The sequence below is a fragment of the Arachis hypogaea genome, chromosome 18 (genome assembly GCF_003086295.3).
Source record: "Arachis hypogaea cultivar Tifrunner chromosome 18, arahy.Tifrunner.gnm2.J5K5, whole genome shotgun sequence".
NCBI classification, from domain to species: Eukaryota; Viridiplantae; Streptophyta; class Magnoliopsida; order Fabales; family Fabaceae; genus Arachis; species Arachis hypogaea.
In genome coordinates, this window is record NC_092053.1 from 65,249,420 (window position 1) to 65,262,234 (window position 12,815).

Here is a 12,815-nt window from a genome sequence, read left to right on the forward strand (position 1 = left end):
TACTTTTTGTTCTTATGAATGAATGCTTGAACAGTGCATATTTTTGAATTTGTTGTTCATGAATATTAAAATTGTTGGCTCTTGAAAGAATGATGGAAAAGGAGAAATGTTATTTGATAATCTGAAAAATCATAAAATTGATTCTTGAAGCAAGAAAAAACAGTGAAAAGCTTGCAGAAAAAAAAGTATATGCGAAAAAAAAGAAAAAAAAGAAAAAAAAAGGAGAGAAGAAAAGCAAGCAGAAAAAGCCAATAGCCCTTTAAACCAAAAGGCAAGGGTAAAATAAAAAGGATCCAAGGCTTTGAGCATCAGTGGATAGGAGGGCCCACAAGAATAAAATCCTGGCCTAAGCGGCTAAACCAAGCTGTCCCTAACCATGTGCTTGTGACGTGAAGATGTCAAGTGAAAACTTGAGACTGAGCGGTTAAAGTCGTATTTCAAAGCAAAAAGAGTGTGCTTAAGAGCTTTGGACACCTCTTATTGGGGACTCTAGTTAAGCTTAGTCACAATCTGAAAAGGGTCACCCAGTTATGTGTCTGTGGCATTTATGTATCCGTTGGTAATACTGGAAAACAAAATGCTTAGGGTCACGGCCAAGACTTATAAAGTAGCTGTGTTCAAGAATCAACATACAGAACTAGGAGAATTAATAACACTATCTGAATTCTTAGTTCCTATAGATGCCAATCATTCTGAACTTCAAGGGATAAAGTGAGATGCCAAAACTGTTCATAAGCAAAAAGCTAAAAGCCCCGCTCATCTAATTAAGACTGATCTTCATAGATGTTTTTGGAATTCATTGTATATTCTCTTCTTTTTATCCTATCTGATTTTCAGTTGCTTGGGGACAAGCAACAATTTAAGTTTGGTGTTGTGATGAGCGGATAATTTATACGCTTTTTGGCATTGTTTTTAGTATGTTTTTAGTATATTTTAGTTAGTTTTTATTATGTTTTTATTAGTTTTTAAATAAAAATCACATTTCTGGACTTTACTATGAGTTTGTGTGTTTTTCTGTGATTTTAGGTATTTTCTAGCTGAAATTGAGGGACCTGAGCAAAAATCTGATTCAGAGGCTGAAAAAGGACTGCAGATGCTGTTGGATTCTGACCTCTCTGTACTCGAAGTAGATTTTTTGGAGCTACACAAGTCCAATTGGCACGCTCTCAATTGTGTTAGAAAGTAGACATCCTGGGCTTTCCAGAAATATATAATAGTCTATACTTTGCCTAAGATTTGATGGCCCAAACTGGCGATCAAAGTCAGCATAGAAATTCTGGCGTCAAAACGCCAGAATTGGCATAAAAGCTGGAGTTAAACGCCCAAACTGGCACAAAAGCTGGCATTTAACTCCAAGAAAAGCCTCTACACGTGAAAGCTTCAATACTCAGCCCAAGCACATACCAAGTGGGCCCAGAAGTAGATTCTGCATCATTTACTCATTTCTATAAACCCTAGGCTACTAGTTTTCTACAAATAGGACCTTTTGCTATTGTATTTTCATACTTTTACATACTTTTCATCTTGGAACTTGTATGTTCACGCTTTGGGAGGCTGGCCATTCGGCCATGCCTAGACCTTTTGTTCTTATGTATTTTCAACGGTAGAGTTTCTACACACTATAGATTAAGGTGTGGAGCTCTACTGTTCCTTATGAATTAATGCAAAGTGCTATTGTTTTGCTATTCAACTCAAGCCTATTTCTGTTCTAAGATATCCATTCGTTCTTCAACATGATGAATGTGATGATCCGTGACACTTATCACCATTCTCACCTATGAACGCGTGCCTGACAACTACTTCCGTTCTACATGAAATCAAGCTTGAATGTGTATCTCTTGGGTTTCTAATCTAAGATTAGAACCTTCGTGGTATAGGCTAGAATCATTGGCGGTCATTCTTGAGATCCGGAAAGTCTAAACCTTGTCTGTGGTATTCCAAGTAGGATTTGGGAAGGGAAGATTGTGACGAGCTTCAAACTCACGAGTGTTGGGCGTAGTGACAGACGCAAAAGGATCAATGGATCCTATTCCAACATGATCGAGAACCAACAGCTGATTAGCCGTGCGGTGACAGCGCATTTGGAACATTTTCACTGAGAGGACGGGAGGTAGCCATTGACAACGGTGAAACCCAACATACATCTTGGCATGAAAAGGAGTATGAATGATTGGAAGAAGGCAATAGGAAAGCAGAGGTTCAGAAGGAACAAAGCATCTCCATACGCTTATCTGAAATTCCTACAAATGAATTGCATAAGTATCTCTATCTTTATTTTATGTTTTATTCATATTTTAATTATCAATTCTCCATAACCATTTGAATCCGCCTAACTGAGATTTACAAGATGACCATAGCTTGCTTTAAGCCGACAGTCTCCGTGAGATCGACCCTTACTCACGTAAGGTTTATTACTTGGACGACCCAGTGCACTTGCTGGTTAGTTGTGCGGAGTTGTGATAAAGTGTTGAGATTACAATTGTGCGTACCAAGTTGTTGGCGCCATTGATGATCACAATTTCGTGCACCAGTTTCCTAGCATTGTTGTATTATAAATATTATAGCTTAAAACCACATAGAAATAAAAAGAGAGAGAATTTATTAACAGAGAAGAATATTTTAGTAAAAGAGAGAGAATAAAATGTTTTATTGCTGTATGTATGTTATATGAGAATTTGTCCTTTATTTATACATACAAAAATTCAACCATTCAACCTTTATTAATTTTCAATTTGTATTGAGAAGTTAAGCTTTAAAAAATTCAGCTGTCCACATTAATAGACATCCATTGTTATCATAACAATAATTACTTTGTTGTGATTCCAATTGACTCGTATGCCAGACGGAAAGCAAAATTAAAGCTTATTTCAAAACTAAATAATAAGCTTTTAATTAATTTTCCATTAAAAGATTATGATATCTATAATTCACATTAGCATATATATATATATATATATATATATATATATATATATATATATATATATATATATATATATATATATATATATATATAATGGAACAAGACTGATTGATCTTCCATATTAATTTATTTTCATCAAAGGATATTGCGAATGCGATCTCCAAGGATATTGCGGCAAGCGTCATCTATGCTGGATCCGCGGCTTTACTCTGGCAAGATTTGGAGACTCGCTTCTCTCAGAGTAATGCACCTCGCATCTTTGAGCTGAAGAGGTCACTCATGTCTCTGACTCAAGGTTCTCTCTCGGTCTCACAGTATTTCACAAAATTGAAGATACTTTGGGAAGAACTCAACACCTTCAAGCCATTGGTATCTTGTTCCTGTGGTGGCGTTAAGCCGATTCAAGCCTTTCTTGATCAAGAATATGTGATGCTGTTCCTTATGGGTCTCAATGAGAATTTGGCAAGTGTTCGAAGCCAGATCCTGTTGTCAGATCCACTGCCTCCGATTGGAAAAGTCTTTTCTCTTGTGTTGCAAGAGGAGAAGCAGAGAGCACTCACCTCTCCAAGCCAACATATGGCCTTTGCTGTTAAACAGTCTCCACGACCTACCGCGCCTTCTGGCCCCAAGGTGAAAGGAAGGAAAGATCGTTCACTCTGTGCTCATTGTGGGTTGCTGGGACATACTGAAGATAAATGTTATCGTCTCCATGGATATCCTCCTGGATATTCCCAGAACAAGCCTGTGAATGCCAAATCCCAAGTGCACCATATTGCCAAGGTCGCTCATGATCAAGAAAGCCAAGATCCATCTCCAACATCTAGCTTTTCACTTACAGCGGCTCAGTACAACCAATTGATGACTCTCTTGCAAACTCAGCAAGCTCTTCAGGACATTGAACCTGAAATTTGTGCAGGTGAAGTGTTTTCCTCATGTTATTCGAATCAAATGGCAGAGGTTAGTTCTTGGATAGTTGATTCCGGAGCCACCACTCACATCACTAATTCCTTTAAATTTTTGGAAAATGCCAAACCTCTTACAAATCATTTTGTTGCTTTGCCTGACCATACCAAAATCCGTGCCTTAGCTATTGGCAATGTTGTTCTTAATTCTTCTTTGATCCTTTACAATGTCATATTCATTCCCTCTTTTCGAGTTAATTTGATTTCTGTTAGTTCTTTGTTGAAATTGTCTAACTGCACAGTTCTCTTTTCTGACTTAGCCTTCATCATACAGGACAGGACCTCCAAGAAGGTGATTGGCAGAGGTGATGAAACTGATGACCTGTTTCTGCTACAATCACCCTTCACAGTTCATACTAGGAGTTCTGTTCATAGTTGTCGATCAGTAACCAATGTTGATAGTACTATTTGGCATGCTCGTTTAGGTCACACTTCAGAAAAAGTCTTTAACAAATTGAGTCCTCTTTTGTCAAATAAAACTCTCAAATACAATCATTCTACTTGTGAAGCCTGTCCCTTAGCTAAACTCAAGCGTTTGTCTTTTCAATCCAATAATCATTTTTGTAAGAATTCCTTTGATTTGGTTCATTGTGATATTTGGGGCCCTTATAGAACTCCAACTTATAATAACATGAGATATTTTCTTACTATTGTGGATGATTATTCCAGATTCACTTGGACCTTTTTGCTAAAATACAAATCTGATGCTTCTCACACTCTCATCAATTTCTTTAATATGATTGAAACTCAGTTTAATACTAGGGTAAAGCAGGTGAGATCAGACAATGCTGGTGAATTAATGCTCCTTGATTACCTGAATTCCAAGGGCATGCTTCATCAATTCTCCTGTGTGGAGCGGCCAGAACAAAATGCCGTTGTTGAAAGAAAGCACCAGCATCTACTCAATGTAGCCAGAGCATTGTTCTTTCAGTCCAAGGCCCCAATTGCCTTTTGGGGAGATTATGTGTTGACTGCCACTTTCCTCATCAATCGCTTACCAAGTCCAGCACTTCAACATTGCTCTCCATATGAAAGACTCTTCTTTAACCAACCTGACTATCAGTCTTTGAGAGTCTTCGGCTGCTTGGCTCATGCGTCCTCTCTTCTATCTCAGAGACACAAGTTCTCCCCGAGAGCAGTGCGTGCAATCTTCATTGGCTATCCTTCTGGTTACAAGGGATACAAGTTGTATGACCCAGTAAACAAGAAGATTTTCATCTCCAGAGATGTATCCTTTGTCGAAACTGAATTTCCCTTTCGACAATTAACCGATATTTCCAGGCCCATGGTGGACAATTTCCCTGACATAGTTATCCCAGCATCCATCACTGATGCAGTCCCTCTAGCAGCACTTACCAGCCCTCCTTCTGCCCAACCACCGTCTCAACCATCTGTGGATATGCTAGTCACTGAACCTACCTCACAACATTAGTCTAATATTCCAAATTCACCAATTAACTTGAGAAAATAATCTAGACAACACAGACTACCACCTTACCTCAAGGATTATCAGTGCAATATTGTCTCTCATGGGACCCTAGATCGGTTTCAACATATCTCACACCATCACTCCCATTTTATAGCTAATGTTGCTGCAATTCCTGAGCCCTCCTTCTTCCATCAAGCTGTGAAATACCCTGAGTGGAGGCAGGCTATGGATGAGGAGCTCCAAGCCATGGAGGCCACTAATACTTGGGCTTTAGTTCCTCTTCCACCAGGAAAGCACACCATTGGATGTCGTTGGGTGTACAAAGTCAAGTGTAAGGTAGATGGCTCAGTAGAGTGCTATAAGGCCCGTTTGGTTGCAAAGGGCTATACGCAGCAGGCAGGCATTGATTTTAAGGATACCTTCTCTCCCGTGGCCAAACTCACCACTGTCAGGGTTCTCCTTTCTTTGGCAGCCATCAACAATTGATTTTTATTGCAACTAGATGTGAACAACGCCTTCTTGAACGGTGATTTGTTCGAAGAAGTTTATATGGACCTGCCTCTTGGTTACAAGTCCGAGAGCTCTGGACTCGTATGCAAGTTGAACAAGTCCATCTATGGTTTGAGACAAGCCTCAAGACAATGGTTCTATAAATTCACTTCAGCGCTGCTCACTCACAAGTTCAAACAGTCCAAGCATGATTACTCACTCTTCTCTTATGGTAGTGGTGACAAGATTGTTTACTTGCTGGTTTATGTAGATGACATCATACTAGCCAGTCCTTCCAAGGATATGATGCATAAGGTGCAGAAACTGTTAGAGGCCTCCTTCAAATTGAAGATTCTGGGTGATTTGAAGTATTTCTTGGGCTTGGAACTAGCAAGGTCCAGCGATGGAATTGTCCTCAGCCAAAGAAAGTACGCCTTAAGCATCTTGGAGGACACTAATTTTACAGATTCCAAGTCTGTTTCTCTGCCTATGGAGGCTAACCTCAGGCTAAGCGACTCCGATGGTGATTTGCTTGCGGACTCCTCCATCTACCGGAGACTAATAGGGAGGTTAATGTACCTCACCATATCCCGTCCAGACATTACCTATGCAGTGTCTACCCTTAGTCAATTCTCGTCTAAGCCTAGAACTACTCACGTGAATGCACTTCACCATCTCTTGCGATACTTGAAAGGAACCGTGGGTCAAGGGTTATTATTTTCTGCAAAATCAGAAAAGAGGCTAATGGCTTATGCGGATGCAGATTGGGCGGGATGTCCCGACACTAGGAGAAGCGTTTCAGGTTACTGTGTGTTCATTGGGGACTCTCTGATTTCCTGGAGATCAAAGAAACAACAAACGGTTTCCTGATCATCTGCTGAATCTGAATACAGAGCTATGGCAGCTGTGGCTGCTGAATTGACTTGGCTGACAGGACTCCTATCTGATTTTCAAATCAAGGCACCATCTTCCATGCTGTTTTGTGACTCTATGTCAGCCATCCACATTGCATCAAATCCCACATTCCACGAGAGGACCAAGCATATTGAGGTAGACTGCCATTTTGTTCGAGAGAAAGTTGTGGCAGGATTCATCAAACTGATCCATGTTCGAACTCAGCATCAGCTTGCCGATGTCTTCACGAAGCCGATAACTCCAACCCAGTTCCACAATCTCATCTCCAAATTTGGCATGATCAACATATACCTGCCAACTTGAGGGGGGATATTATGGATACTTAAATTAATTAGTTAGCAATTAATTAGTCATTCTTCCTACTATACAGCAGTTAGTTAGGCTCTTAGCTCACTTGTATATATATATATGTACCTTACTTGTAATTACTCACTTAGTCAATGAAATCATTCTTTTCTCTCCATTCCCTTTCACATTCAATATAAATAGTTAAAATAAGAAAGATAAATATAATTAAAAAAATACATAATTGGTTACCTATTATGATTGGAGTAAGAATTATATTTACTCCATGAAATAGAATATAGAATCGATCTCATTCTATATTTGATGAGTTCATCACAAGAAAAGGATTTTTGTTATTTTAAAATTATTATATTATTATATACCTGTATTTATCACCTCTAAACTTTGTGTTGTTTCATGTTAATTTATACATTTATATATTCATTATTATTCAATAGTAATTAATAATAATTTTTGGGCCTTTTGGCCCCTCACTAGTAATAATAATAATAAACTTTGACAAACACTCTTTTTGCCATTTGCTTTGTTAATTTCTTTCCTTGGAAAGCAAGGTGATACTGAAGAAAGCACCATTTTTCTATCATGACCTGTCGCTTCGATATCATCAGAAGTTTCTTTTTATTATTTGTTTGTGCTATGTATTTTTATTTTCATCTTATTCAACTTGTGGTGAACGAATTGTCAAAATAATATTTAAAATTAGTTATTATGTGTCTGTGTATAAATAATTAAATATATAAATATATTATTTAATTTATTTTTAACTTATATTTTATATTATAATATATATTTTATATTAATAATTAATTTTAGTATATACTGATTATTGTTAAAAATATAGACTGCTGTTACTAGTTAGTCCTTAAAGAATATATATATATATATATTTTTTTTGGTTTTCCACGGTATCCCCCAACCCGGCAGGTCAATGACTAATCCGTCGCGGTACTGAGCTCCATTTAAGGGTTTGCCGCTGGCCAATGGGTTGCTGCATGCACAAGGCGGGATTCGAACCCCCGACACTTGCTTAAGCGGACTAGTGAGCTAACCACTAGACCAACCCAACTTGGTTAGAATATATATATATATATTAAAAAAATCAAAATATATTTACCGAGCTTTTGTAAAATTTTACTTGTAAATTAGTTAACCCCGTGTTATTCTTTCTATGGCCTTCTATATGTCTTTTTATGCGAATTTTAGATTAAAGGGGTTAAGTATGATTTTGGTAAAAAATATTCTGTTGCTGTTAAGGTTTTAGTGTTCTGCTAGAATTTTAGAATAATATTAAAATTGCTAGTCAATTAACGTCAAGTACTTCAGGCTTTATAATGGTAACCAATGCTGCCCCCTAAATACACAAGAAGGAATGAGTGATGTAGAGAAGAATCAGATGATTTCATAACTTGATGAAGATATCCAAAAAGAAATACAAAATTGCTCTAAAAATATGGTTGGAAGACTCCTCGCTGACAGACAATTCAGCGGAGGAACATTGGAGGCAGCCCTCTAAGTCATTTGGTCTCAACCAGAGGATTTCAAAGTTCTAGAATTTTTTGAAAAAGAGATTGATGTTTTGCGAATAGAAAAGGGAGCTCCATGACTTTTCAAAAATTACATTCTTAATCTGAAACAATGGAGGGAGAATTTTTCGATTTGTGATGCAGAATTTATCACGGTACCATCTGGATTCAGCTTTGTGGCCTCCCAAGCAGTGCAAAACAAAAGGTCTGGAAAAGAGGATAGGAGAGACCTTAGGGGGATGATAGATGTTGATATTTTCTCTATAAGGAATAAGGAGGGAAGCCTGCTAAAAATTAAGGTCAAGCTCAATATTACAAAGCCATCGCCAAGAGTGATAAAAATCTCTGGTAGCAAGAGCATAGTTACTGAACTTCAACTCAAATAAGAACGCATTGGTAATTTTTGTTATTGTTGTGGGAGTATTGGACGTGAAATCAGAAATTGTCAATATCACTTGGAGAATATGGCGACCGGAAGAGAAATAGAGGAGAAATGGGGAGGATGGCTCCGAGCAGACCAATTTGGAAGAAGAGTGGAAGATGAAAAAGAAAATCGAAATCCAAATAGCAATAACAACAACAGACCTGAAAAAGGTAGAGAACATAAGCCAGTACCTGTTAATTTAATGTCGGAATTCGCAAATCTCTCTGTCCAAAATAGAAGTTCACAAAAAAGGGAAGTGGAGAACGAGGTTCAGAGCTCTTGCAAGGTCCTAACCTGTAAGAAAAATGAAGGAAGAGAGACTGAAATAGTAAAAGAAGTGGAGGTTATAAGGGGTGGGGGAGAAGAAAAAAGCATAATTATAAATCAGAATAAAATGGAGGAGCTAACTTTCTCCATTGGGGTGGCAGAGGTGAAGGGCGAGAAGGAGAATCCAAAGAAATTGAAAATGAAACAGATAGCTATAAGAAAAAATTTGTATAGTGCAATCTTAGGGAGTAAAAGGAGGACGGAAGGGAGCAGCGGTATAGCTAGCTATAAGAAACAGTGCTAGGAGGAAACGACTAAATCAGAACAAGGAGTGAGTGCCACCCAACAATTGGCACCCAAGGAGGTATGGAGATGGTAATGTGAAATTGTCGAGATTTGAGGAAACCCTTGACAGTTCACAACATCAAAGAGATTAATAAATTCCATTCCCCCGATGTATTATTTTTATCCGAAACAAAAAATAATATCTCAACTGTGGAAGGAGCGCTACGGAGGATAGGTTTCCAGTCTTGCTTTGCAGTGAACCCTATTGGAATGGCGGAAGGTTGGTCGTGACATGGAAAGATGGAGTTAATGTACAAATTTTGAACCATGATACATTCTTTATTCACTTTATCATGAAAAGCCAATAGGAAGATAGAAAATGGAAAGTTATTGGTGTTTACTTACACAATAATGAAGCTGGAAGAGATGAGTAATACACAGAGCTGCTACAGATTATGGCACATGGGGGAGACCAAGTGTTATTAATTGGGAATTTCAAGACTATTAGAGCGCACCACAAAAAAGAGGGTGGTAGAGCTAAATCAGATGCCTCTATCCAAAAGTTCAATGATTTCATTAACGTGGGAGAATTGGTTGACATGGGGTTTGAAGGAGAAAAATTTACTTGGAATAATAGGCAGTTTGGAGGTAATTTTATATAGGAAAGGCTGGACAGAGCTCTTGTTTCAATTGCATGGAGGTATGAATTTTCTGATGCCTTTATCAAATACCTAGATGACTTAGGCTCGGACCATAAGGCATTGTTATTATGCTCACACAAGGAGGAAATGAGATATAAAAGAAGATTTTGAATTCAAGAGCGATGGTATGATAATGAAGAGGTTGTCAATTTAATCAAGCAAGCTTGGAGGCACGAGGTAATGGGGTCAGCGATGTTTAAATTGGTCGAAAAGTTAAAATTTTGCAGGCACAAGCTAGTGGAGTGGCAAAGAACCTCTAATTCCAATTCAAATTAAAAAATCATGAGCCTTACGGAGAATATATCAGATGAAACAAACAAGGAGTAGCTTGCAAATGGAGCAACAATTAATATTTGGAAAGCTGAACTTGAGGAAGCTTTTGAGCAAGAAGAAAGATATTGGAGAGAAAAATCTCGAGTACAATGGCTGAAATAGGGAGATAAAAATACAAAATTCTTCCACTCCAAGTTTCAAGCTAGGAACAGAAGGAACAAAATTAAAGAGCTTAGAGATGAGGATGAGGGGACGGCATCGGATGCAATGGGCATTGCTGAAATCGCTCAAAGGTATTTTGAAAAACTTTTCTCAACTAGTGTTCCTAAAGATCCTACTGAAGAGTTACAAGGAATGCCTAGAAAAATAACAGCAGCAATAAACTGAACTCTGGTGAGGCTTATTTCAAAAAAAGAAGTCAAATTAGCTGTGTTTTCAATTAACCCTTTTTTAGATCCAGGTGAAGATGGTTTCACAGCTAAATTCTTTCAATACTTTTGGAAGACTATCAAAGGATATGTGTTCTGTGTAGTTAAGAGTTTTTTTGGTGAAGGTAAAGTACTAAAAGCTTTCAATCACACCAATATATGTCTAATTCCTAAGGTGCATGATACTAATTCTTTAAAATAGATTAGACCTATAAGTCTTAGCACTGTAGTTTATAAAATTATTTCAAAGATAATCATCCACAAATTGCAACCAATTATGCATAGGGTTATTAGCGACTCACAAAGTGCTTTTATAAAAGGAAGACTCATTAGTGAAAATGTTTTGATAACCCATGAATTTATGCACTCTCTGAAGAACAAAAGATATGGAGATTATGAATTTGCTTTGAAACCTGATATGAGCAAAGCGTATGACCGGGTTGAATGGAATTTTGCCTGGGCCTTGATAGAGAAATTGGAATTTTGTAAGAAGTGGATGGATTGGATTAAGGAACTCGTGACTACGGTTTCCTATTCTGTTACTGTGGACGGTGCACCTCATGGTTATTTTAGACCATATAGAGGATTGTGACTTGGTGATCCTCTTTTCTCTATCTCTTTTTATTCTGTGTAGAGGGTCTATCCCATATGCTCCACAGAGGAGAACAGAGCCTAGAGTTTTCTAGGTTGAGACTTAATCGCAGATGTCCTAAAGTCAGCCACTTATTTTTTGCAGATGACTCAATTTTGTTCAGTAAGGCTACGGTACAGGACTGCCAGAGTTTACTTAGGGTCTTACATAATGTAAAACTCCGGATTTTAAAAAGTTATTAATAAATTATTTATGATGTATTATATCTATTTAAGATTATATTTTTAGAGATTTTTATATAAAAGTTGAGTAAATTTTTATTTATTATTTAGAGTTCTTATAATTGAATAACAGTGAATGTTTTATATTATATGCTATAATTTTAAATATTCAGATTTTTAACCTTATTTTATAAATAAAGAATAATTAATTTATTTATCTTCGATATTTATTAAATTAGTATTTAACTAACAATAATTTACAAATTGGTAATTAAAAAGTTTTTAAGGATGAATACTTTAAATTTTATTTGATTTTTAATTATTATTCTATCTTTTTGTTTATTTTATAAAATATCACTACTACCCCTATTTTTAATAAAAATACCCAAACTAACCCACACCACCCCAAACCCTAACACTACATTCATCTCTCTCTCTCTCACCCACCCATGCCCTCAGCACACACAAACTAAACACACGCACCCACAGTCACTGAAACAGAAAGTAAAGGGAGAAAGAAAAAGAAAGGGGAGACGGAAGTAGGAAAGAGGAGGAAGGAGAAGGGGATCCAAGAAGGAGGAAGAGAGCGCCTGGGAGGGAGAAGCTCGGCGACGCCATGGCGTCCTGCTGCTCGCGCCGCCGCTGTCAACCATGTCGCCACCCTTCGTCCTTGCTGCCACCAACTGCGCCATTGCGGAGGAGAGAGGCACGAAGAGGAGAGGTCGATTCTGTCACCACTACCGCGCCGTGCTCCACGCCGTCGCTGCCACTGTTCTGTCACGAGAGAAGGATGCGCGAGGGAGGAAACAGAACCACAAAGGAGCTCAGCCACAGAGGGAGGAGATGCACGCCTGACCCGTCCCCACTGTCGGTGCCAGAAAACACTGTCGGTAAGGCTATACATGATAATGAATTATAGCTGGTTGTGGATTATGCTATGAGCCGGATGGCTGTATTAATATTAAATGATGGTTGAGTATGAATATGGGTGATTATAGATTTGATAATGTGATTGTTGCACTTCCAATTATCTGAGATACGAGTTTTCCTGGGTAAAAGCAGTGGCTAGCCACCACG

The 12,815-nt window shown here is 37.9% G+C and overlaps 1 protein-coding gene across 1 annotated transcript; it reads left to right on the plus strand.

Moving 5' to 3' along the window:
- The first annotated feature begins 5,863 nt into the window (after positions 1-5,863).
- Positions 5,864-6,673, plus strand: LOC112770065 (uncharacterized mitochondrial protein AtMg00810-like). Its single transcript, XM_025814488.1, has one exon. It carries the CDS (start codon positions 5,864-5,866, stop codon positions 6,671-6,673), a length of 810 nt encoding a protein of 269 aa, XP_025670273.1.
- The last annotated feature ends 6,142 nt before the right edge of the window (positions 6,674-12,815 follow it).

Excerpts from the sequence above, each read along its gene's own strand:
- LOC112770065 (XM_025814488.1), top strand. The coding sequence starts at position 5,864 with ATGGACCTGCCTCTTGGTTACAAGTCCGAGAGCTCTGGACTCGTATGC.